Consider the following 27,394-nt stretch of genomic DNA (forward strand, 5'->3'; position numbering starts at 1 on the left):
CTGACTGACGATCCTGCTGTACGGTCAGACCACAGCTGTATGGGGGAGTCATAAGAGGCAGAGGGAAAGGAGAATGAGCTAAGAATGGGAAGTGGAGAGGTGAAGAATAAAAGGGTGGGTGGAGAGAAAAGACGGGGCAAGAATGAATGAGGGAGACAGAGAGGGAAGGGCAAAGACAGGAGGAACAAAACAGCAGAAAGAGAGGGAAGGAGAATGAGGGTGACAGAAAGAGAAGATATGACAGAGGGAGGAAGCACAGTACTTCTCCTGTAATTTAATAGCAGCATCCTGCCCTTGCCATAGATCCTCCTGCCTACGTCTCAATGAGGCGCCATCTGTCATGGGCTCGTTACATCCAACCACTTCTCCCTCACACTCCGACCCTGCTTAAAAACACAACACAGAAGAGAGGAAGGAGGAAACCATGGAGGAGTTGTCGCATTGACTTTAAAATGAGGATGAATTTGTCACAGTGAAGCTGAGACTGACAGGAGAAGTTTCAGGGCTCCTGCAATGCTGACGTGCAGTGTGAACTCTGATCAGCAGTTAGATGCTGGTTTCCACTGGTGCGTGTTCTGCGCCTGCCCCCTTCCCCTGGCCCCAACAGTTGCAGTGGAGATTTAAAATCTTGCACTTCACAGCAGACCCAAGCACAACATCATATTTGGAACGGCTTCAGAAACTTTGGAAAAACAGGAGATGCGCAGAAATGTAACTGCCCTGGCACTTGCAAAGCCTTAGAGGTGAAATCACACCTGTGCCAAGCAAATTTGAATCAAGCAGACCTGCAAATTCCTGAGTTGTTTGTAATCATTTTTGATTAATAATTTCCCCCCACAAGGTCTGCTGGCCAAGTCTCAAAACAATCATTCCTGCCCTGATTAATGACTTGCTGTAAGCACTGGTGCATGCCAGCCAAGATGGAGGGGCTTCATGATGGGAGAATTATATGAGGCTGTCTGGGGGCTTTGAAGCAGACGGGATGAACTGAGCAACAAAGGTTACTCCAACTCTGTTCTGATGCTTTTGCGTCACCGGGGATTTCCCTATAGTGATTGGCTCCAGGGAGGGAATGATGAGCGCACTAACTGAAGTGACTGTAATGACTGATGGCAGGTCTTGAAGAAGTTAAAGGTCTAAAACAGCTTTGTTGTTGTCTATGTCCTTCCTCTTTGTGTGTGGATTTCAGGCATAGACAGACAGGCCTCTCTGTGGTGTCTGCGGGGCCCACAGGGTGGAGGCTCTTCCTGTTGATAACAGCTTTGTTTAAAGTCTCTACTAATGAAAGGAGACAGTTTATCAAGCCCGACATATCACCCTCATCATTCCTCTCTTTAAATGCCTCATCAAACCTGCAATGGAAATTTCACAAACAAGCTTCAAAACACTTAGCACCTGACTTCTGAAATAATTAACGTGATCTGTTTGCCACTGGTATCAACACCAATTTATAATTGGGCATAACGAAGATTTTACCTGCTGGCTGTCAATTAAAACAGCACACAGTGACGAACACACATGCATGCAGGTACACAGGTACGATACGTTCTCCTTGAAAGTTTCATATTTGTGTTTCTGCGATTCCACATAAAATATCAGCCCAATTCTTACTCACTGCATCCATGTTTAAGTATAAATTGGACTCGTCAATGGCAGGGGGAGAAATCTCGCTTTAGTTTCCTTTTTTTGTCAAATATAAAAAAAGTAGAAGGCGAATTCAATTGCAAGACAGCATTGCACCAGGTATTTCAATAAATGCTTTGTTCTGCTAAGCCCGGTCCTAGGGGATAAACTTAGACCTTACCGGAAATACATTTAACCTGCTACACAGAAAATATCTGGGGCAAGAAACTGCTTTGAGGGCTATAAAGGAATGACCTGACTTTGATTTGGGATGCAGCTTTAGCTTTGCTTCTAACCGATAGCTTACGTTTCCTCTCTTTGCTCAGCGTCGCTTTCTTCTGCGGCGCGTCTTGTCTTTCTCTCGCTGTCTGTTTGTTTGTCTGATTGGCAATCTCTCCGTCTCCCTGCCTGTGTCTGTCGTGCCCCATGCCACATGAATAGACAACAAAGAACTTATTGGGTAGCCTTGGTGGCTCTTTTCCACCAGTCTGGAGTGAAGCAGATTTCGATCCAATAGCCAGTGTGCCAGTCTCGCCTTTAATCTTTATCGATTGTTGAAACAAGTTGTTTGACTCTTTGGGAGAAAAAAAATCTGATTCTCTCTGTATTGCAGGAAAGGTATTTGCTGCAACACACACAGAAATCCGCACTAACCCATGCATACACACAAATACACCTTAGTGACACAGGTTGCCCAGTCAAGATGAGGAGAAGGAGGGAGGAGGGGAATGACATGGAGGCAGAAGGTTGGAAAGGTGGAGAATACAACAGACGCACTATGAAGAGAAAATGGAGGAAAAAAAGTTTGTTTTGTTAAGGAGGGAGAGGTGTCAGAGAGGCAAAAAAGGAGAGAAAAGACGAGGTGAGATGAGGAGAACCGGGTATTGATGGGGATAGCGGGTGGTGGGGCTGCTCTGTCAGTCTTGGCACATCGTTCCTCTCATTACAGTTTCACTCCCTGGCTTCAGCCTGCTCTTTGGTCCTCCCCCACGGCTAGCCCTGGAGCAGGGATCCATCCAGCCCAGCCCTCCTGTCAACACAAGCCCAGCTCAGCAGCTCTGGCCCAGGCATCTGTCAGCCCACACAGTCCCCTGTCAGCCATAGCCTATTGGCCAGTCCATATTGGCACAGCACAGCGGGGCAGAAAAAGAGTATAATATCGCACAGCAGAGCATACATCAACAAACTCAGGGTAAAACAGCGCAGGACAGCAACCTAGGCATCCATCACAAGCAGACACCGCGTAAACCCAGCCCCGGAGTCTGAAGGGACTCATAAACAACGCCACTTTGTGAAATCCAGTAAAAAAATAAAAAAAGGTGCATTTAACAAGGCTTTTTGTTTACAAGCATCAGCAAATATTTGCTAGCATTTACAAGCTTTTTCATGTTAGCAGAGGCTATGTATTCTGCAGAGGATTATGGGCTTGGAGAGGATTCTGCAAAGGATTGCGACCATGGAGATGCTGTTGTGATTAAAAAGGGCTGCTTTTTTTGTGTGCCAAATATTCAAATAAATAAAGCCACGCTGGCTAAATAACACAGCTGAGATACTGCATCATTGTGAGGGCTGCAGCCAGTTAATGGGATGGGTTTTCATTAGAAATCGTTCAACCGTGGCTCGCTATTCCAATCAAATCTGGTTCCTCTGCAAGCGACTTGTTGAATGTGCCTCAGATCAGGCCAGCCGTAGACAGCCAAGCTCTTATTTCTCATTCTGGTCCAGCAGAGCCCGAGAAACCCTGCCTAGACACACCTTGACAGCTACTCTGCTAGAAGGAAGGAAGAGCTACAGGCAGACAACTGCTCTGACAAGTGATAGGAAGTTCTCTGTTTCCCAGGCAGTCGCTCATTAGTGAGAACACGAAATAGCCACTACTGAGCATGCTCTACACTCTGCACCAAGGGTTGTTGGGACCCTCTGGAGACTTGAGCAGTTCGAGGGAAGACAGACGAAGCGGAGAGCAAGAAGTAACAGAGAAACCCGATCCCTAGCGTAGATCAATGAATAGTTCCTTTGATTTCTATTTCATACTGTCCACTTCTGCTCCGGAGAGTTGATGGAGAGATGAGAGGGGAGAGGGTACTTTCAGAGAGGAATAAGGATGGCCCGGATGAGAGGCAGCCGGGGTGAGAAAACCAAGATAGCGAGAGGAAGAGAAGTGGAGGTGTGGCGAGGCAAGGTGCAAGATGAGAGGGGAATAGATAAGGCAAGGGAAGATGAGACTGTTAGGAGCAGAGGAACATGGCTCTGATTGAAGTCTGAGTGTGGGGGCATGTACACCACCATGTGCTGTGTGTTTATTCATCTATTTCTTTTGACCCATATGGAGCAGCATATGGTGCCCGCTGACTGAAAGCAGGTAATACAATTAGGAGCATTTGGATGATTAATAGTCCCAGTCACCTGTATTTATCCAAGAGATCGCATGATGCTTTGGAGGAGCCACACTCACAGTATGAGTGCTATCCACAATTAAAACTGCTTGTGGCACTTACACAGAGGGTATAATTGGGTGCATCCTGCTACACTACAAATGTTTGCTCTTTTGTTTCACCGTATTTCCTCCTTCCCTTGTGGAAATCATAGCAAGCTGTTGTGCCTATGGCAGAGCATAAAGGAGGCGTGCCCTTTCAGGATTTTATTGTTTCATGTTATTTTACCATGGCCGGGAAGTTCACAACAAAACCGCATTCCACAAAACAAACAAATCACAGAATACAACTGCGTTTTATGAAACAACAAAAAAACCCATTTAATTACTGTAGTGATGGGCATCATGTTGTTAATGCCTATTGTATAGTGGCTCTGTGGATATCAGTGTCGGCCTGTTGGTCGTTCTGCTGGTCCAGACTTAAATATCTCAACAACTATTGTATGGGTTGTCATGAAATTTGGTACAAACATGTTTAGTCCCCATAGTACAGTATGGTGATGCCCTGATTTCATCTAGCACCACCTGCATGTCAAAGTCCAGTGGCATATCTCTTCATCTACTAGATGGACTGGCGCAATTTTGTATTTTGACGTGGTGCCCAGAATCCTTATGACTTTGGTGACCCCCTTCCGTTTCCTCTTGGGGCACCCTGAGTTTGATATTTGTGGTTTTGTATGGAGTGAAATGTCTCAACAAATGGATGGATTGTCATGTATTTTGGTACACACATTCATGTGCCCCTTTGCTGATTCATTCATTTCCAATCTAGCACCATCATCAGGTCAACATTTTAATTTGTCCAACACTTTGGTTTATGAACAAATGCCTGCAAAACTAATAACAATTATCAGCCTCAACTGCACAGCGGTAGCAAATGTCAACATGCTAACACACAAAAATGCCATTTTCATGTGTTTATCATCTTCACAGCTGTTTCTTTCGACTTTATTGTTGTAGAAGTAGCAGAGAGGTTTATTTTCCCTTTTTTTTCTGCGCTGAGTTCTATCACAATGGCCTTTCAATTACCCACTTTCCACACAACTTAAATCTAATCTCAAATCCACTTGGGGAGTTCAAAGCCTTTAACATTTACATATTAATTGCATGATGAATCTCTGTTTACAATTGGCTGAGTAACAACTCTGCAGTCTCTGAACTGTTTCTAGCGATCACAAAGGATCTGGCCGGCTGCTTCAGAGCTCCGAAAGAAAACCTAAAATCTGCATTTGCCCTCGACATGGTAGAAATCAACAGCTTGCCACATCAGTCGTTCGTTGGACAATCGTCTCTGTTCTCTCCGTAAACTGTAAATAGTAATAAAAGTGTCAGCGGGTGTGTGGTGACAATTTCAGCACACAGAGTTTTGTATGTAGAAAGTAGAAAGTTGTTTTTTTTTATTTCCTAGTAGAGTAAAATAAAATGAAAACTCCAAGAAGCACTTTTTGCAGTCTGCATCAAACAAAGTATGTGGTCTAGACCTTGAGAGGTACCTCTTTGTCATCAGAAAAGATAAATTGAGGAGTGTGTCTCTGAGACAGGAATTATTTATATTATTTTATTATTATTATATTAAATGATTTCGTTTCCAGGATGAAATGTCTGTACAGTAGACCGTTGTCTTACAGTGCTTACAAGATCATGATTCAGGTTCAGTAACAGCATAACATTTTAAAGTTTTTGGAAGAGACAACTGAAGGAAACTCGAGTCACGATTCTGTCCACGTTTCACGCTTCTGTTTTTTCACCTCCTACCGTTTGCTTCCTGGTAGGAGGCGACTAGTAATAAGGGAAGAGAGGAAGCGAGCTCGGTGAAAACAAACAACATGCCACCATTCAGTCAGCCAGGGCAGTTTATTGCTTCACTGCAAACACTTTAACACTGTTCAACCTGTCACCCTGTGTATATATCTGTCACTAATATGGAGCACTATCAGTTGTTGAACAGTCATTAGATTAGGTCACAGCTCTAGAACATTTACACACATTGAAAGCAACTTCCTTTTAAAAAATCAAACCTATTATACATTTGTAATCATGGAGAATCTGACAATGCATTTTGTAGAAAAGATTGCTCTTACAATGAAGAAAACGTGCAGATGATAAAAAGGAAATACCAGTTTGAAGGGAAAATCTGGCATACAAGAAAACATATCAGCAATTCTATGCAGTGGATTTTATACAATTGCGTGAGGAATGAAAAGACGCATCACATCTCAGTAGCTGTTGACCTTTTTTTCTCCCACACTACAACAATGTCACAGACTATACTGTACGTGGTATGTTCTGCATCTGCCTGTTTCAATGCTAAACTGGAGCTACAGTACAGCGAATCATAATTCTGTTCAGTGAAATATTTTGATGTTTTGAGCACATTTCTATGCATTTCCATTGGATTATAAATGGTGCTATTTTTGTATCTTTGAAAGCACAGAGGTCTTGACTAGAATATTTAAAGTTCTGAGGGTTGTAACATGAAACACGCACCGCAGGAGCCCATCATTCATGGATGATTTGCAGAGGTTAAAGCTCAAAATTCATACTAAATCTGAGGCATAAAATGTTCTATGTTGTATGAATTTTAATTATGTGGCTCGGGCTCCATTTTGGTGCTCCAGATGTTTCCTCTGGATTCACGGAATCCATGCTTTTATAGTTTTGTCTGAATTAGTTTAGGATGCATTTGGCTAGAGTCTATTAATTACAGCCCTGAAGATATTTGAAACACTTCCCTTCAGAGTGAGCAGAGTAGAAGGCAGATGTCAAAGCGAGTCAATAAACAGTGAGTTATCTGAGTTCCACACAAAGGAAAGGAACATCAACAAGGATTCAAGCTGCGAGTACAAGCCTTCAACAAACTGACATCCAGCCCCCACTGGGTAACAGGCCGGGGTGACTGCACCACCACTTTTGTGCATCACCCGGGGTCACCTGCCAAAGACAGCCTCACTCCACTGCCTCGCTAATCTACTCTCTTGTAGCCCAACACACTCCAAAGCAGTGTGCACAGCCAAGGCTCGGGGAGTCGCCGGAATTTGCATGTGAGGCGCATCCGCTGTCGGCTTGCATTACAGCTGATATCCATTCTCATTGATTCCGACGTCTTCTCACATTTACATTTATTCATTAGGTAGATGCTCGGCTCCCATCCCTCCTCGTGCGAGATGTCTCAGCTCGAGCTTACTTGGAGTAATGCTCTGATAGCAAGCAACAAGGAGTAAACAAGAGGATACCGGTGTCCTTTCTCATCCACAGGAATAGGCTCACTGTTAAAGGAGATGTATTTATCAGAGAGAGGGAGGAAGGGCAGATTTAAAGAAGGAGACTGAGAAGAAGAGATGGGGGCTAAAAGCAGACAACGAGAGAGAATGAGTGGGAGGGATGAATTAAAGATGGGAAAGAGATGCTCCTCAACTTTGGCTTTTCTTTTCTTTTCTTTTCGACCCCAGGATAAGTGGAATGCTGAGTTGTCTGATTAAGTTAACTAACTCAGGAATAGCCTTGCGGGTCAGCAGTATCAAACACAACACTGTTAAACTGTGTTGCAACAAACCCAGCGTGACTCATTTCAAGGAAAGATTGTGCCTTTAAACCCTGAGTTCCATACAGCCTGCCTATTCTGTGAGATTGCATAATTGCAGTTATCTGTTTGTTTCCTATATACACAACTCAACACATTTTCTTTCTCCTAATAAGGTTACATATCATGAAAAGAAATAAGTTGCATGCCCTTCCTTTTCACACCTTCTTGCACTGCATCCCCTAATGAGAAACCAAGCCTTCCATTTCGATTTCCTTCTCCTCACCTCACTCACTCTTGTTGTGCCTGCAGGTGTTATGTTGATGACAAAGTCTCCAAGGTGGCCTGGCTCAATCGATCCAACATCATCTTTGCCGGCCAGGACAAGTGGTCCCTGGACCCCAGAGTAGATCTGGTCACTAAAGGACAGCTGGAGTACAGCCTGCGCATACAAAAGGTAATGCTGACCTAGAAACTGGATTGGACTACTACAATCTACAACCTACAATCCTTATAAATTTGATTCATCACAAGCTGGGTTTTTGATGACAGTTGGATTTAGAGATGGAAGAGAACAGAATTTTTTGGTTTATTCAGGAAGGAAGAAAATATCTGCTAGCATAATTTAATACTTAAAAGAAAAGTTTGACATTTTGGTAAATATGCTTGAGTGCCCGCTAAATATGAAGCTGCTTAGCTTAGCGATTTGAAACAGGGGTAAACAGCTGGCCTGGCTCTGTCCAAAGGTAAAAAGCTATTCATATTTAATGGACAGATATGACGGCGGTATCAGTCTTTATATAATCGCAAGACAAGCAAACAAGCATATTCTCCAAAAATGTCGAGCTATTTCTTAAATCTGAGTGACACCAAAGATGCCTCATGTTACAACCTGAATCAGAATCAGAATCAGAAAGACTTTATTGATCCACCGGGGGGGGGGGGGGATTAGACAAGGAAAAAAGTAAGAAAAAATAAGAAAACAAACAGGAGCGACTGTAACAGGAGTAACTGCAGCTGCTCCTGTTGTACCAGAGTTGGTACAAAGGCAACAAGCAAGGCTGGAGTAAATACCTGGAATAAATCATGCATTCCAAACAAAATTTGCAAAGGGGGTCGACACGTCCTGTCTCTTCCTGCAAGTGACCTCACCAGGGCGACGATCTTTCCCATCAGTGTGAAGAGTCAGTTCTGCGTTTTACATGGACAACTTACAGCTGCTGCTGCTCCTGTTGGAGCCACTATGTACCAGAGTTGGTACAAAGGCAACACGCAAGGCTGCTCCCAGTGACCATGTTAGATTATAAGTATGTGGAGATAACCATAATAACCATTGTGGTTGTTTTTACTGCCATGAGAAGAAACAACCATAATTCATTTAACCAGTATTAAAGACAAACTGCAAGTTTCCATCACATGGGTTTTCTTCAAACTACAAAAAAAAATGGGTCTCTGGAGAGTTTTAACTCAAATAATGCATGAAGGGATGTTTGCTAATATGCTAATCATTTTTCTTTAGAGGCGTAATTTAATGAGGTGATTGAACTCTCAGCAGTACATTGATTCAATTCATCATTTTAATTCAAAAGACTTCAAGTCAGAAGAACTCGTGTGTAAAAACTTGAAATTTTAAGTTGAACTGAACTGAAATGTATAAAACATAAGCATTTACGTTAAGTTAGTGGTTCCTCTTTGATGTTTTTCAGTGTAGTCTGAGAATCACAAATATTTATTTGGATAATTTCTTGGAGAATTCTAATAACTAAAATGAAATGATAAAGCACTATATCGATGTAACATGAAGGAATTCAACATTCAAGCTAATGAAATAACAATATTCTGTTTTATTGTGTGTAGGTGGATGTGTATGACGAGGGGTCGTACACCTGCTCTATTCAGACTAAGCAGCAGCCTAAGACCTCACAGGTCTACCTCATTGTACAAGGTAAGCGGCATCCACATAAACACCAGCAGCAAAGGTAAACATATCACACCACATATCCATGCCAGCTGGAAAGATATAAACTTGGAAATTGAGTCAATAAAACACATTATATGTGAAACAGAACAGCTGCCACTCATCAACCACAAATTTCCTTTATTATATGTTTACGTATTTTAAATTATATTTCAAATGGCTCAAGAGTCGGAGACATCATTGTCCAACAGAACACAAGCAGCCGACATCAGTGTCACCTACACTCTATTATTAAATGTTGAAATGTGTCCCTTCAAGGTGTCTGCCAGGAAAATATATGAATATCTATTGTCATGAAAAAGAAAAAGCTATATGTCACAAACACCCGCCTACAGCAGCAGAATTTCTTGTTCCAATTCAAATGAATCTTGAGTGCACTTGAAAAGCCTTTAACAGCAGTTTTCCATTTCAAAGGATATGAAGTAATTTCTCCTGAATAGAGAAAGCAGGAAAGTTGAGAATGAGAGATAATCATGAGGAGAGCAAGACAGAGAGAAGGTGCTGCAGGATTTGATCCAAGGTACTGGAGGCTGTACATTTTGTTTTTATTCAAAAGTTTTTTTTACCAAAATATCTTGCAAAAGTTATGTTTTGGGTTTTAAGGTTGTAGCTCCTGAGATGAAAGAGAAAGAAATGCTATAACATAATTGAATTGTTGTACCTGAAAGGGCTGACAAAAGATGGCGCTTAAAAGATGCAGTCATGTTCAGTTTTTTTATTTCTATTTTTTGTAATTCTGCATGTTCCCTGTGAAGTGAAATCTGCTGACAATCATCCCAGACAAATCATTTCACAACTCATTTTTAAAAAAGCGTTTTTAAGAATTGAATATTTATTTTACCACAAAGTATCTTACAATAATTATGCAGACGACACCCAAATTTACATAAAGGTATTGCCAAGAAGCAATGGTGGATTGAACAAACCAATGATTTGATGTGTTAATTGTTTTTGGTGCCAAAGAACAATGATTGAAACTCACTGCTTTGCTTGAATCCGTAATGCTAGATTTAAAAATTACAGTAATTTCATTATTACACTTATTGATTAAGACAAAAAGAAAATCAGCCTACTATCGATTCAGAAATATAGCAAGAATTAAAGGACGAATACCAAGAAAGTAAAACACATCAATCCAGTTCTCAAATCTTTACACTGGCTTTACGGCCAAAATACATTTCTGATCTACTGCTACTTTATGAACCATCCAGTTTCCCCCTGTTTCCAGTCTTCCAGTCTTTATGCTAAGCTAAGCTAACTGGCTGCTGGCTCCAGCTCCATGTTTAATAGTATAGACTATAGCCTTTACGTGTATAGCATATATTACTGGAATACCCTTTGACCTGTCACATGTCATTTCACTGTCCTCACTCTTACCTACGTACTTTACAAAGTCTAATGAAGAGAATAACGGCCAAAAAAGAATCCTAGCAAAAGCAACCACATTAAAACCCATTTTCTGATCTTCTCATTTCTTCGTGTTGCAGCGACAGCAGGCTTTTGACTGTTTCTTTTTGTTGTTGTTTGTTTTTTTTTTAACTGTCAGAATACTTGGCCCTTGAAGCTCTTCTTTAAACCTCTGAAATGTTTCGGAATTGCTAGTAGCCCCTCTCGGGACCATGAAAGAATAAGAGCAATAAAAACATTGAGCTGTGCATCAAGGCCAAAAAAGGAGAGTTCATTATCCGTCAAAATGCCATTGCCAAGCCTCTGTAGTCTCGTTTTCCAAAGTCACAGTTAGTTGACAGAAATTGCTCTTAACCTGTCAGGAACAGGCTGCCTGACAGACGCGAGTGCAGTACCTGAGTGCTCAAAAATGAGATCTCCCATAGTTAGTTTGTTTGTTTGTTTGTTTGAATGTGTGTGGGGGTGCGTGTCTATGTATGCTTTGCCTTCAGCTATGAATGCCTCAACTGTCATCTGTCCATTATCCTGAGAAAACATACTGAAGCACTACACGGAGTGCTGTGTATGTGCGGTGACAAATCTAATGTTGCAGCTCAAAACATTTCACCACAGTTGATTGTTTCATCAATCAGGGTTTGCTTTTGTTTTAACTGCCCTTTCCATTTTAAACCCACTGACGGTCTGATGTGAAACCTGACCCCAGATAAGGACTACAGGCTGTCAGTGGACGAAATGCACCACAGTATAATTTCACCGCACACAATAGCCTACTAGAGAACTTCTCATCCAGCTATGAACTGAAGATATCATCCATTAATAGCGTTTTTAAAAGGTCAATATGTGAATTGATGCTCCTCTTTCTTGGATCCGTGGTAGCAAATTGCCTCTCCTTCCCAGAATCCATTGTGTCCGATTATTCAGCGCTTGATCATTGGAATGTCCTGCGTCGACTTCCACAGTTTCTGTCGGCGGCCTCGTTTATCACGGCTAATGCGACAGTTATAGCCAAACATTGATTCTGTTGCTTTCTTACCCTGCTATTTTGTCCTCTGCTCTGCCTCTCAAAGTCCCATTCAATTTTGCTGCCATTGTTATGCTCATCTGTTGTATTTCCCCGCTACGTGGGCGTAATCTCCTTGAGGTTCAGTCCAGCATCTTTCATCTAAATTGTGGTGCAGTGCTGAAGGCGTAGATTTCTGGCAATTACGTTGAATGTATAACTGTGAACAAATATTGTGTTTTTATTTACTTTTAAAAGGTGGTCAAATAATGAACACAGGTGTGAGGAAACTGCGGAATACTGATTCAATAACAAGAGTGCACAAGTAAAACCCAGCTTCATGAACAATCCACCACTTATTTAAGTTCAACTTCTGCTTTGGTCTAGTTATCCAATCATTATTCTACTCTGTGTGTAGGTTTAAGTCTTTCACTAAGGGAAGATAAGAATGTGTCTTTCTGTGTGGCTCTACCATACCATCACTTGCAGGAACCTAAACCAACCCCCACAAAACCCAATCAAGTCTGCGGGATAATAATTCACCCTGCCTTCATCTTTTAATGGGTATGAAAATGTTCCAAACATCAAACATTGCCCCCGGTTGCCGACCCAAGAGCGGGTTCACATAACCAAAGCTGACAATTTTCTGCTAGCAGGGACAGGGACGTAATTGGAAAACAAATGATCAGACAAAGTAAATTTGTGGTGGATGAAAAAGTGGCAGACTCGCAGGGCTCAGACGAGTGGTACCAAGCGGCAGGGTCACTGCACATGACAAGAATCCCAACATAATGGCAGGCTTTCCACCCCAATCCAATTTGATTTTTATGAAACACAGACATAGAAGTTTTGCTGACGGGCAAGTCCAGGCCAGTGTTGAGATGTATGAAGGTTTGACTTTGATGTTTGCCATGTCCATTAGCTAGTCAAGAGGTGTTTATGTGTGTGGAAATATAAGTATGAGTGTGTGTATGCAAGCACACGTACCTCTATGTCGGTGGGGATGGCTTTCTGTGTTGTTTCAATAGTGGTTATAATAAGTTCAGACCATTGTTTGATTTATGGTCTCCGTTGAAAATAATGAAAAATGTTCTCTTGCTTTTTCTTCTAATCAGTAAACTTATCCATTTCAGTTTTCCCGTAGCCTATGGAGAGGTATTATCAAATAATATGCACTTACATATACACACTTTGAACTTGAATTAAAATTATAACTGTGCTGCATTGATTTTGAATTTTTGGAGTTTGCATAAAGTTCAAGATAAATATTCCACCGTTTGATCAAGTTGGAAAAAGTATACTCTGTAGACGCTGCGTCTGACAGGAATCCCAGTGAGGGGGAACAGTCTGTGCTTTCCTGCTGATATCCAGTGTTAAATCCTATCTGTAGCCCATATAAACTGTGTGGCTGTCATAAATGATACTGTTCCACTCCTAAAGGACAGATGGCAGGAGTACATTTCCCCGAATGTAAAAGAAAAATATTTGACATACTAAAAAGTTTAATAGCTTATTCCTTTATAACTCATGTCATACTGAATGAGCTAAAGCTTTCTTGAATCCATTTGCGTAGAACTAATGTAACTTGAGAACATCCAGTAATCTCCAATAATTGAGGACATCATTTAACTTTTTTACCATTTCTGTGTGTATTTTTTTTATCAGGCCAGTCACTTAAAGAACAAATTCTTACTTACAAGCATGGCCTAGCAATTTGCTCAACGTTATGGGGTGTAATCAACACTACTAACCAACTAGCATCATTACAATGAACAGTGGGCGGTGGGAAAGAAAATGAGATAGGAGCAAGAGAGAGACAGTGGCAAGCAAGACAAGACTATAAAAACAGCACAACTTGTGAGAGGATCATTGTGTAAGTAAGGATGACCATGTACAGCTATTCATTTTGTATGAAATTGCTAGGTGTAACTGAATATTGTAGTTCATTCAATAGCAATCAGTGGGTGTAATGCAGACGCATCAGGACAGATGACAACATAAAATCAGATCTGCCTAGTCTATGATTGGAGAATAATATGCTGGTGATCAGATGTCCTCTGATAAAAAGAATCCCTGGTGAATAGTCCTGAACTCTGCCTGCAATTAATTTTTCTTGTTCCTGAGGACGGACGATTTCTGTCTCCCTCATAAAAAACAGAAGCAGAATTGAAATACAACGCCATTTTGGTTGCTACAGTGGGTACAGCTTCTTAGCCTCCAGAACAGGGCCGGACCTAGCACATTCAGTGCCCTGAGGAAGCTTTTCCTGGAATCAAATTGAATCACATTTTTTGGGGGGGTGGATCAAATGTATTCGGTCGGTTGGTCGGCCTGTCGTTCAGTTGGTCAGTCCGCCACTTTGGTCCAGGCTGAAGTATCTCAACAACTATTGGATGGATTGAAATTCATGAAATTTGGTACAGAAATTCATGGTCCCCATGGCATGGTCATCTCTTGAATTTTCATCTCAACATCTACTAGATGGATTGGTACGTTTTGTACAGACTAATGATTGCTCGACTTTTCTCCTCTAGCACTTCCTCTGACCTTCGTGGTTTTGAGTGAATTTTTGGCAACTATTGGATGGCTTGTCATAAAATTTGGTACAGAGTTATTACAGGGTGAATTGTATTAATTCTGGTGACCCACCTGACTTTTAATTTGTTGAAGTAGATTTCTGCAAAACTAATGACATTCCCATCAGCCACAGCTGTGTTTAGTGCTAATTAGCAAATGTTAGCCTGCTAATACACTGAACTAAGATGTAGAACATGATAAACAATGTACCTGCTGAACATCAGCAGCAGTTAGTATTGTCATTGTGAGCATGTTGGCATTTATCTTACAGTACAGCCTCACAGAGCAGCAAGCATGGCTGTAGACTCTTAGTCTAAATCTCATTACTACATTATTTTGAGAAATTAGGCCATGTTGAGTGTATTTTATTAAATCAAATGAGGAGGTGCAGTAAAATACTAGTTATGTTGGAGAGGGTGTCGCTTAAAAAAAAAAAGACACATAAGCCCAAATATAGCCCTAATCCCCACCCCAATCATTTCCATACAGTCCTTTATACAACCATGTCCACAGCAGCTGTGTTTCAGCAAATTCAGCAACATGTTATGCAAATGTGTTTTATAAAATGCAGAGGCTGGGGAGCGATTCATTCATCTCATGAGGTCCTCTTATAATACTCATCCAACAGGAGTGGAACTTTTACACCATTTAGCCCTCACTGTAACTGACAATCCGCCTGCCGGCTGAACCCAATCAGAAATATTACAGTTTGTTGAACTTTGATTTCCACAAGAGTATCCAACAGTCAGTGATCATTTGACGCGACTATTTCACCAGTTAGGAAAATGTCAGTAACCTCAGCCAGTGAGTGATTCACTGGCCTAATCACAAGCCACAAGTCAATCGAAGGTCCTCGTGCATCCCAAGCTGAAGGAGCCAAAACAGCTGGATGGATTTTAACATGCGGTCCTGCTGCTAGTGATTATACAAGGAATACATATGTGTGTGTATTAACCTGTGCTGCCAATTATGCCAATAGTGCGCGTTGGTCGTTTGCCAGATACCATGAGGTCTTTGAAGCCTGTCAATAGTATTGATCTCTTGTTGGTCTCCAATTGTAATGGACTGCTTTTCTTGGTTTCTTTTCTTTTTCTTTTTTTTTTCTCTACTTCCTTCTCACTCCAGCGATGACAGTGCTTGATCAGCTGATTCAAATCAGCAGTGATCTGATACTGCCAGCCCTTTAATATGCATTGACCTTTATGAAACGATTTAAGCCTTGTTAATATAAAAATTGTAATTCAATTGATCAAAACCCTCAAACAATTGCTTTTTTAAATGTCCTTCTAACCTTGCCTCAGTTTTAGAATGCAGCGCAGCGCAGATTAAACAACAAGTCACATTCACTGGACTGTATATTCCTGCTTATTTTTCAATGCAACATCATACGTCTTATTTCTGTTGGGTTTATGGCCAGAACCAGTCTGGCTAGGCAATCTGGATTAGCTCTTAAATCTATAAGTTATCACCCAAACCTTCCTTGCAAGCAGCTTTCCCTCCCAGACAGATGGCATTATCCATTCATAAATGTCACAGAAACAGAGTGACTATAAAGTAGCAGACAAAGTGAATACTCCCGTAAGCAGCTGTTCCCTGGCTTCTGTGACCCCATTTCAATATGTTGTGTCCATTGAGAAGTGACACGTGTTAATGTACTGCAGACACTTGCTCTGGAGCATGGAGAATTGACAGATTTAATGCAACAACAGGATGTTGTGTGTGCTGTTTTGGCCACGGCATGAATGAACAACAACAAATACAATTATGTCCTAGTGTAATGTTACAGTTTTATTTAATCTCGCATGGAAACACTTTTTTTTTTTCCAATTTCAACCACATTCCCCTCCAGCATGTTGGTTGTTTTAACCTTTATTTTGTGTCTGGCAAGTGCGCTTATGCTTGTTTTTAATAGTATGAGCCTTAACCTTATTATTGACTCCTAACTCAGCCACAGGAAATGACCTTTATCCCAACTAGGCATCACTGAATTTCAGACTAAAAGATAGGAAACATCAAATGCCTCCTCTTACACACTTATCCATCTTTTCTTCCTTTCATTTCTTCCATCGTTGTATCACAATGCTGTGGTATTTAAGGAGCTAATCCGCTGAACTCTCTAAAGGCAGCCGTGTCACTCTAAAGAGCACCCTAGCAGGAGGGGGCAGGTGTGCGTGCGCCCATTTATGTGTGTCTGTGTGTTTGCGCATATCTTCTACTCTACAGTCTGGGCAAGGAGGAGGCCTGACCTTTTAACAATTATCATGGGACAATCAGAACCTTTCAGCAGTGGCTGTGAAACCATCTATCTACTATCCTCCTCTTCACCTCTTACCATCCCGACGACTGCTTCCTCTTTTCTTCTGCCCCTGCACACCCCTCACACTTGGACCACCCCTTATCTGTGCTGTTGCTGAGGTGTTTTGTTACTTCCTCTCAGGAGGGGAGACAGAAAGACTGGGAAAGGCAGAAGAACTGAAAGGGATGCGGAGGGAAGTGCGCATTTGTGGTGCTAGAGGAAGTGATTAGGTGTAGCTATCATTAATTCTAGATATCGGCAGTCTGTCTGGCTCTACTGCTACAGCACTATGATCACACCCACATACACATTATTGCTTGTTTTGCCGCCAGCCATGGAGTCCAGACTACATTCTTTTTGCTGGATGATCCCTCCTTACCTGTCTGAAAAAAAGCATGTTAAGGGAGATCAATGAAGCTTCCATTTACCAAAAGAAAAATAGCAAACACATCAACAAACTTTGTTCCTCGCTAAGCTCCATCCAGAAGCCGTTAGCAGCCTCCCATTGTTTGTTAGGGGCTTTCCAGCAGGCAAGAGGCACATGGAGCATGGCACTTGAAGTCTTGTTCAAGTGTTTACCGCATACACCTCCCTTGATGCCACCTACACTGCAATTTGCAATATATCAATACCAAGATGTGATGTGCTTTGATTAAGGGTGTTTATCTATCTAGAGAGGTACATGCTCCAAGCTCCAAGGGAGATATGATACAGATAAATGTGTTACAATTCGATTTAGCTGGATTTCGGACAGAGTTGTAAAGGGTAGAATCTGACATTTCTTGTAGGGTGGGAATTTTTGAAGGAAATGGATGGTTTTAAGTAGGACTGCGATAGATGGGTGTGTCGTACAAACTCAGGAAGGATTGGAAAGATTGTTTTTTATTTTAATTATTTTTTACGAATTCCAAACAGACTTTGGTTCAGATCTGTGGTCGTGTAGTCATATCTCTGTGAGTTTTAATCTTTACAGCCTTAATGTTTATTATGCTTTGACATATTATTACTTTATGAAGTTGTCAAAGGCTAAAGAGAGTCGGGTGATGATTCTCCGTAGGTTTGTCAACACAAGCAACCCCTCTCACGTTACACATAGTCATTTGATCCATTGTTAATATAAAGATATTGATCAGTGCAGCGTTAAAAGCATCACTGCGCGGTTGATTTACTTATCTCTGAAAACGATGCCTTATTTTTTGCCTGTAAACGTTCTGAATATTAAGAGGAAATCAAAGTCCAAGGTTCGGGCACTTGAAAAGCCCACAGTAAACCTTGCAGAAGCACTGGCTTGTGTGGAAAGCCAGCAGTAAGCCCTGCCATGCCTCATTATGCCTGCTGTGAGCAGGACAGCAGACCAGCGACTAGACACGTATCCATACACACCAGCCCTCCAGGGACAAGAGTGCATGTAGTGGTCACATCACCCATTATTCCATGTAGCTACCCAGAGTGGGAGAAAGCAACCACACACAATTTCCATTGCCTTTGAACCTTCATAATGAAACTGACTCCTTGAAGTTTTAATGAAAGCAACAATTTACCATTCCCTTTTTCTTTCAGGACTGCCGAGCTTATGTTGCTTAGACTGAATCTCTAAAAAATGAAAAAATAAATAAAACTTCTGTCTCCTTTAATCTTCTTTATGCTGGCTGCGAGAGGTGCTCTCATGCATTTAAATGGGGCTATCCCATGGACACACATGACATGGCTGCAGGTGAGCCATAGGGGCCATATTTCACAGACTAACCAGGCGAGGCAGTGGCCATTGGTTCTGGACAGTATCTCCCCAGTCTCTGATATAGAGGACCCCTATTTCTTTCTCCATTGCCTTCGTTCCCCACACGCATGCCCATTACTTGTATAAGACCTGCCAGTATCCTTTCCCTCCATCCTTTTCCATCCTCAATGTGACCTGGGCCTGTCAGATAGATGGACACCCCTCTGGCACGGTGCTCCTCGCGTTTGTGAATGCCTCTGGAAGTGAGATTGAGTGGCACAAGTTAAACCTGACCTCACCTGCTGTTGCTGAGGGAAAAAGATGAGGTTAGGTGTGTGTGGAGGTTGTGTCGGTGTGTGTCTGGTGTGTCACAACATGTAGCACTGAGTGTGTGGTCCTGTATAGGTAGGTTAAATATATGGGCTTGTGACTGCCTTTTAAAATTGTCACCCTTCTGAGTTGCAACTATGTGCTTTTTAACATTTCACCCCCGCTGAGGCTTGATAGAATGCTATCACCTTTTCTTCAATGTCTGTGCCCTACATTACTCAGGGTCACCTGCCATGTGTATGTGTGGTGTTTGCAAGTGTGCGAACCTTCAGCCACTCAGCCTCACTGGTGTTCAGGTCAATCCCACTGCTAGGCCTTGATCCCACTTTTATCACCATGGGCTGGAGAAGAGCAGAGAGGCAAACATGCCCCTGCTACTCTGAGACATGACAACAATACTGAGTAGAGCGCGCTAAATATTAGTAGAAATTGCTCGTTTTTAACTGGTGAGACCAGGGGGTGACCGCTGTGGTCCGTTAATGACTTCCACCTGTTAGGTCCATTTTGGCCCGTGAAGGGGAGAGAACAGCATGACGAAGAACTGTCATTGTTTTGCGTGCACTTGGTGTGTGTCGGTGGCACAAGCTTGCACTGCACATTCGCCCGCAGAGAGATATCTGATTTCAGAGGCTTCCTGCTCGGTTGTAGCAAGCTCAGCACTGCTCGAGCCCGTGTGCATTCAAACTACTTCACTACCTTTGCTCTACTTCTCTCTACTGTGAGCATTCAGAAATGAAGTACAGACCTACTATAGGAGTATGAAATATGCCCTCTCAGCTTGAAGTATGCCAGTGTTGGTATGTTGGTCTGTCGGTCTACCATTGGACTGAAATATCATCGAGCACTATCATTAGGTCAAAAGTTTCATTTGTCCAATACTTTGGTTGATGACCAAATACCTGCAAAACTAACGACGTTCCCATCAGCCTCAGCTGTGTTTAGTGCTAATTAGCAAATGTTGCATGCTAACATGCTAAACTACGATGGTCAGCCTGGTAAATTTGCTAAACACCAGCATATTAGCATTGTCACCGTGAGCATGTTAGCATTTAGCTCGAAGCACAGCTGTATCTAAGTGCAGCCTCACACGCTGGCATGGCTGTAGGCTCTCAGCCATGTTCAGTTTGAACTGAGAAAGACATGCAGGGGAGGATTTTAAAGCCATTGTTTACATTAAGAGAGACTCAGAATTCATTGGCTGACATCTGTCATGTGCTTTGCTTGGATTACGTACTCGTCCTCAGTGGTTTTCTAGTGAGTGTACTTGGCTGCTCCCTCTCCCGGTGCCCACTGCCCCACCAGATGTCTGGCATGTTATTTAGATGGACCATATGGTAGCCAGTGCTGATGCAGTGCTTTACATACCAAGTCTTCTGAGTGGCAGGAGAGCGCTAAACACTTCTCGTGATGGAGCATATGTCTTGTTGGATGTCTTTTTGATGGAGGGCAGCTTTTCAACATGCTGGGGTTGGGACAAGTTTAGGGGATTAAAAACTGATGCCTGTTTTCAATAAGTGGTTAGTTATTGAATGGCAGTCATGTATTTGATCGCATGTGGTTTGAAGGTTTGACAGAAATGTTCTCGTCTGACTGTATTTTCTATTAAATAAGCAAACATATGTCATCAGACTAGATTTACTTTCTATAAAGTGACTCAAACTTTTATCTTGATGTTGCTTTGTTAAACTTATTCCACACTTAGGTTCAAGTTTTTCTTTCAGAAGCATGCATATGCTCTGTAATCACAACAGAGGCCCTCAGAGAAACTAAAAATACATCCCACTAATGAGAAAAAAATTGCTTATCACTTATGGAGAGAACATATTTATGACTCTTCATTACAATATGCTGCTCTCTAATGCACGGGCTACAGGAGCTGAGTGTTGTCGAGTGTGTGCCACCTCCCAGCATTTTGATGGCGCAGCTACGGATTTTTGATGGCAAATATTTTTCCCTGGGAGGGTCTTTGAGAGTTGGCACTGGTCGGCTGCTGCAGTGGCCACTGTAGTAAATAACATATGGGCTTGTTATCTCTCCTCAGAGCTAAAAAAAAAAAAACACCAGCCACTCGCTCATTAGACTGCAGCTCAAGGCAAAGCACAGAAACAGGAAGAGGAAAAGAAAGGGTGAGGAAAGGAGACAGAGTGACAGTTATGAGGCGAAAGAGTTGAGGAGACAGAATGGCATGATGGGAGGGAGAAACAGACACAGAGAGAAGAAGGTTGTGTGTTATAACATGTATGTGCCTAAATGGATATTTGCAGTCTGCGAGTTGATGAAAGAAAAAAAAGAGTTGATGAAAGAGGAAGTTGAAAGGCAGCAAGAGTGACACCCACAGAGACACAGGAGAGAAAGTGAGATGGCGAACACGCCCCTCCCACCAGCTGGTATAGCAGCAGCAGCAGCAGATGTGAGCCCAGTCAGAGGCTGTGTGTGTGTGTGTGTGTGTGAGATGAGCACTGTAGGGTGGTCTCCAGCAGAGTGTGTCAGGTGCTCCGCACTCTACCAGCTGTTAACAGCTCTTCTCACGGCAAGAACCAACAAGCTGGTTGAGAGTCTACAGATCTGGAACCCGAATTACCACGAACACAACGGCAGCTCTTCATTTTCACATTTCCAAGCCAATGACTCTGCAAGTTGTGCAAACTCTGTCTGCTATAGATTATCCAAATCAATATTTCTCCTTATTTTTGATCCCGTATGTCTTTTTAATTACGCATAGATTTTCACATTATAATGTAGGGATGCAGAAAATAGAATATGTTTCTGAGAATTAACTAATAATTTATAATCAAGTGATGATTTCATCACTACATGCACTTGTGCTCTAACTCTAGCTCGTATTTCTTACATAAAATGTTTTACATTTAATGAATTCAAACCTCTTGTCATTTTTTAATTTGTACACTTGAGAAACCTCGACTATTGTGTCGTGCTTCATTTATAAGTAGGAGTGCAAACCTGATCCAATCAATTCTGATTAAACGTTTTGTGCTTTGCTCTGCATCCTTTTACCTTGCTGGGGCGGTGTTTACCAGCGGGCACTTTGCACCCTTGGCACTTGGCCTTACTGAGGAGGGAAAATAAGCAGCTCGTGAAATTCGCTGTGACAGCCGGGGTTTGGCTTGTGCTGTGCCGTGATAGTTTTTGGAAGCTAAAACTAACGTCACAATTAAGTAGCGCTCAGAAAGCATCTTACTTTTCAATGATTTTGTGAATGGAACAATAAAGCAGGAAAAGGATATCAGATAGGGAGAGAGGGAACATTGGACGTGACGGGAGGGACAAAAGGGTGAGACAGTTTTTGTCTTCTGGTACAACATGAAAATATAATTTTAGATATGTTGCTTTCCAAGACGTGTCCATATTGGGAAATTGACGTTGATATTTAAATGTTTTAAAATGTATTGTTAAAGGATCACACCACTGATTTTACACATAAAGGTCAGTTGACTCATCATGAGGAGGACTATACAACCTGGAGGGACTCTGGAGGGAGCCTGTCTGAGAGCGTTACCCTGATGATGTCATTGGGGTTATCTCAGTTTGGGTTTAAGGCTTCAACTTTAAGGAGATTTTCTTTTCCTTTGTTTTGACCATTGTTATTTTTTAAATCTACATCTACGTCTACTATATAAATCTTTTGATTCCCACAACTTTGAGCAAGACTAATGCTAAATCTCATGAGTATCTCTTTGAATGTATGCATGTATTTTGACATGGAAATTAGCCAGCTAACAAGTTCCCAATGATTTCAGGAATTAAGTATGTAATTTGATGCTAATTATAAGGAAACAGAGTTCGGCTTGTTGTGTTAAGTTTACAAGCAGTTGTTGACATTCAGAAGAAAATTCCATAAAACAACTGTTAAATATTAACTGGATTGAAAAAACTGACAGAGATTAATTTAAATCCAAGTAAATATACATTTAAATATGAATTCCCCATATTTGTTGAAATGTACAATTGCCTGTAGAAAAGATTTCCAGTTTTTGTAGACAGAAAGACTCAATTAAGTCGAGTTATTTAATTAGAAGTGTGCTCACTGAATCGTCTTCATTTTACCAATTATGGGGCCTCCTCATTTCATGTGTCTCAGAGGGCATCAACCAAATCAAACTAATCATTTTTTTGTCCCTATATGTGCATTTAGGTATGTGGCTTTCTTTATATACAGATTATATCGTTGTGTGTCAGCTGGCTTGTGCTCATCAATCCCGTTGCTCCTTTGTCATTAGCATGAGAGTCCATCAACGAAGCTGCAGACTGAAATAAAGAACCTTTGGACCCAATCTTAGGTTAAAAGTTAATGGCTTCTAACCGAGGAGTCTGGAGGCCTCCAGTCTGGGGAGGGGTCTGAATTGTTAATGGTCACACACACACACACACTTAAACGGCCATGCACTCTCAGAGATATACACACTTTTCCCATTATGGGGTGCCCTTTTTAATCTGGTATATTGTAAATGTGTGCAGATCAGGTAGTATTGATTAGTTAGTGCTGATTGCTGGTTTGACTTCCACAGAAGATCCTTGAGGGCCTTTAAGGATCAGGGGAATTACGCTGAAAGGCCATCTGAATGCCACAATAAGTCAAGCTGTAATTTGATAGACCCGTTTTAATGTCTGAGTGAACAATGACACTGTATGTTGTTGCTTTGACTAACTTCTAGTTTAACTTTGAATCTGCATAAATCAATAAGATGCTGTCCAGGTTTAGTAGTGTGTTGTAATAAAGACAATCAGTAATTCTGTTAAGTATACATGGACGATGTTTTTTTATGCAAAAGATACAAAAGGATCATTTGTTCACCACAGCTCATTTAGATTTAAAACCTTTTTTTGAGTTTGGATAATTATATCCAGTATGAAGCCTTATTATTCAATTTTAAGTCCTCTTTAAAGTCCTCAACTGATGTTTTATTGACATCATTATCTACTTAATTATTGATAGGTAAAAGCTTTATTAATAATAAATAAATACAAAAGTTATAATCACTATTTTTGTCGTTCTTACTAGAACAACAATGAGACAAACATGAGAAGAAGACATTATTTATTATTATTATTATTAACACCACTGACTCCCTTTCGTGAACCCAGGTTTTGCTGAACCAGCTGTACTGGATGAGAAATGGCTTTGGCATAAGAAAGAGGAGGTGATGGTTTCACATTGGGAGGAAAATGAGAAGTGGTGGGGCGTAAAAGGCATTTAGACTGAGCTGCATAGGTATGTGGGTTGTGGGAGGGCTTGTGATCTCTAATAACCCTTGTCTGGACAAGGTGACATAATGAGGAATGGTATTTGGAAGTGGAAGAGCAAAGGGAAGGAAGTGGTATTAAACAATTGAAGAAACGGTACCTGTAGAGGGAAAGGCGACCATTGCAGCCAAGATTCTATAACCTTGGATTTAGCTTGTCTAGCCATCTTTGTTTTTCTCATTATCATGAGCAGTATGATAGCATAAGCCTCTAAATCATCCGATGGCTTGAATGCAAAATCTGCTTTGCCTTTTTGGCAAGCCCTCCACACTTTGTGGATGTACAAAGCTATTGCTCCTGAGGAGGCAAAGGATTTATGGAGGTACCTCCGTTAGGCCAAGATAAGAATTACAGCTTATATAGAATATATAAACACAGCCATTTTTCATAAGGGTGAGAGCTGCCATTAGTTGGTTTCATGAAAAAAAATACAATCTGTAGCATTTCCTCTTCTTTGACCCCCCCTGGCTGCCTGTGTGGAGCTTGTTAGCAGAAACTACTACTACACCTTTCTACCAACACACCCGTGTTTTTTCCCCTCTTTCAATGCAAGCACCAATTAAAATGTTCATGTGATTTACGAGTTGCTACCCTTGGACGCTCACTGGAGAAACACCTGAACGCAGACTGAAAGAAACCATCTCCTTAATTAATCAGCTCCGTGTCCCCAAGTAGAGCGAGGGCATCATGTCAGGAATGGATGGAAACGTGACGGGTCTCAAATGCAGAAAATCCCACTTCAGAAAAACAGAGAAAGATCCTTTTTTTTCTCCCTCCCTTGTTTCCATCAGCGCCTCCAGCAGGCCATTGCATCTGTCTCATATCCGGTGTTTCCTTTGAAAGTTTCACAGGCATCTTGGGGTTTTTAGAGCGCTGCCACTGCTGACGGCTACAAGTGGGATGGGGGGGGTGGTGTCTTCTTCTATGTCATCACCTCTCTCATCTACTTTTTCTTCTTCTCTTCTGTTTTCGCTTAGAGGGCGTAGGGGGGACCCACTGGCAATGCCAGGCCACTTGAGCTTCTCCTCCTGCAGAAGCAACAGCAGCGTCAGCCCACTTCTCGGGCCTATGCATTCTCTTTCCTTTCAACTCTGCAGTGCCAGGCGGAGAGGAATTAGCGTGTATGTGTGTCGCTGCAGAAAACACGCCCCAAGGTCTCAGATCAAATGAAATCGGGGCTCTTCTATATTTTGCATGCGGTGACGTGATAGTACAGGCACAACGTGTGTTCAAGTGTGTGTGTGTGCGGCTCATGCAATGCAGATGTATCTTGTCATTACATTGAGCAACAATGTCAACATGAATAATTGAAGCGATTAACCATGGATATTGACAATGACTCACACAGGAAGGGGACATAATGTCTAAGCTACAGAAAACAAATTGTGTGTTTGTGACTGTACTTGTGCATATGCATACAGGTGTGTGTGTGTGTGTGTGTGTGTGTGTGTGTGTGTGTGTATGATTCAGTAGTAACCGACGGCTCAGCCACAAGGCTTAGAGTTAATCTAAAGAGATATTCTTTATCAACACGAGCACATTGCAGACATTTGGAGATGTAGCACGGCGATTACATTTTACTCCTCTTTCCTTTGGCCTTTTTCCTCTTTTAAAAGTCTCTCAGTAAGCCATGTTATGTGTAAGGGTGAAAATATTTGCGGCAGATTTGTCAAAGGTTTCCATGTAAGAGTGTACGTGTGTGCTTCTCCTCTTCCTTTGACCTCAAATGGCCAAATGCAGAGAAAAAGATTGATGATAGTCTGTCTTTTTCAACCCTTGAATGGTCAAGATTCCCTGACTGGCGCTCTCTTAATGTCAAAAGTGGCACAGTGGAGAAAAAGGCAAAAATCAGGCAAGTACGAACGCTAACACACACCAGCATTAAAGCACAGCAGATGTTTGTTTACGCCGACATTACCCTGTATTCAATCCTGAGTTGTGACCGGAGCCACCCTGGTGGCCAACAGGCTGGTTATATTGTTCTTTTTTGGGGACTTTGGACGGGAGGTTTGAGCTGACCTTGTTTTATAGAAAGCAGGTAATTGGCAGTAAAGCTTCCAAGCACTAAAAGCTAAAAGCTAAAGAGCTGCGAGTGCTTTCTCCTGATTATCTTCTAATGGTTTCAAATTAGCTGAGCATAATCGCACGCCTCTTCTTCACTCGCTGCCACATCACTCCTCCAAATGTCACATTGAGAGCCGGCGGGGGGTAAATGTAGGAGGGAGCAAAAAGAGCCAGAGGGGAAAAACACCAAACATGTAAACTGGTATACACAGAACCAGTGACAGTATGGATGATTTATTGCCATACAATAATTTAATGTCATTGATATAAAATAACTGTAACTGTTCCTTTGCTGTGCTTGTAAAAACTATTCTTCAATTTAACTCCAAAATGTCGACACTGCTGCTTATTTTGTGTCCACACAGTCACATGTATTTTGTTGTTAGTCTGTGGTGGGATGAGGCAAGAGAATGAATTTCACAGTCAAAGCCCAAAGCTGTCTTGTTGCTTATTGTTTCCCGTGTGTGTGCACTAAAGAGTGGAACAGAGTTTGGCGCAGTAATCCTTGAATTGTAATGAACAGTTTACCTTGAACGTAAAGCAATCTGACAGAGTCCAGGTGGGCGAGGTGGCGTCCTGTATTATCTGCTGCCGTCCGTGCTTGTGTTCAGAGGCTAATTTCATGCTCAATACGCCTGCGTCTGAGATGGACCGAGCAAGACTGTTGGCATATTTTTGATACATCAGAGAACAGACCACCTGTGATTATAAGAAATGGAGAACAGAGGGGGAGAAATGCCGAGGCATGTGAGTACTGGATAGTCCATAGTCTGGATAGAGATATAGGGCTCTGCTTTTGTGGCAGATGCAAGCAGTTCTTAAAGTGCTGTTTATCAGTCTGTTTGGTGTATTTGTGTCCTGCAATTTTTCTCTTATACTGCAAGTGTCCGCTCTCTTCTGTGATTGCACTCGATGTACCACCAATCAGGGATGATGCCTTTGTTGTTTTGGATCTTTCCAGTTAAACCATTGTGAGCATTTTCATTATGAGGACAGAGTGTTCACAGCATTATTCACCCTCCCCTGTGGTGTATCTTTTGTTAAAATGGACAAGCCAGTTGTGAAAGTGCCAAATTAAACTTCTTGGTTTTGCTGAATTACATTTAGTGAATCACAGAACCTCAACCTCTTTGTCCATGAAGTTTGTCATCTTTATTTTTTACCTAATTGTTTTCCCACAACAAGT

At 41.8% G+C, this 27,394-nt stretch overlaps 1 protein-coding gene across 1 annotated transcript in view; it reads left to right on the forward strand.

Annotated features, from left to right (window-relative positions):
- lsamp (limbic system associated membrane protein) overlaps positions 1-27,394 on the forward strand; it is a 166,458-nt gene that overhangs the window by 105,638 nt on the left and 33,426 nt on the right. Inside the window, exons 2-3 of the mRNA XM_070905620.1 lie at positions 7,890-8,034; positions 9,435-9,522. Of these exons, the coding sequence (XP_070761721.1) occupies positions 7,890-8,034; positions 9,435-9,522 (233 nt within the window). The remainder of the gene's footprint in view (positions 1-7,889; positions 8,035-9,434; positions 9,523-27,394) is intronic.

Source organism: Enoplosus armatus, chromosome 5, assembly GCF_043641665.1.
Source record: "Enoplosus armatus isolate fEnoArm2 chromosome 5, fEnoArm2.hap1, whole genome shotgun sequence".
Taxonomy (NCBI): Eukaryota; Metazoa; Chordata; class Actinopteri; order Centrarchiformes; family Enoplosidae; genus Enoplosus; species Enoplosus armatus.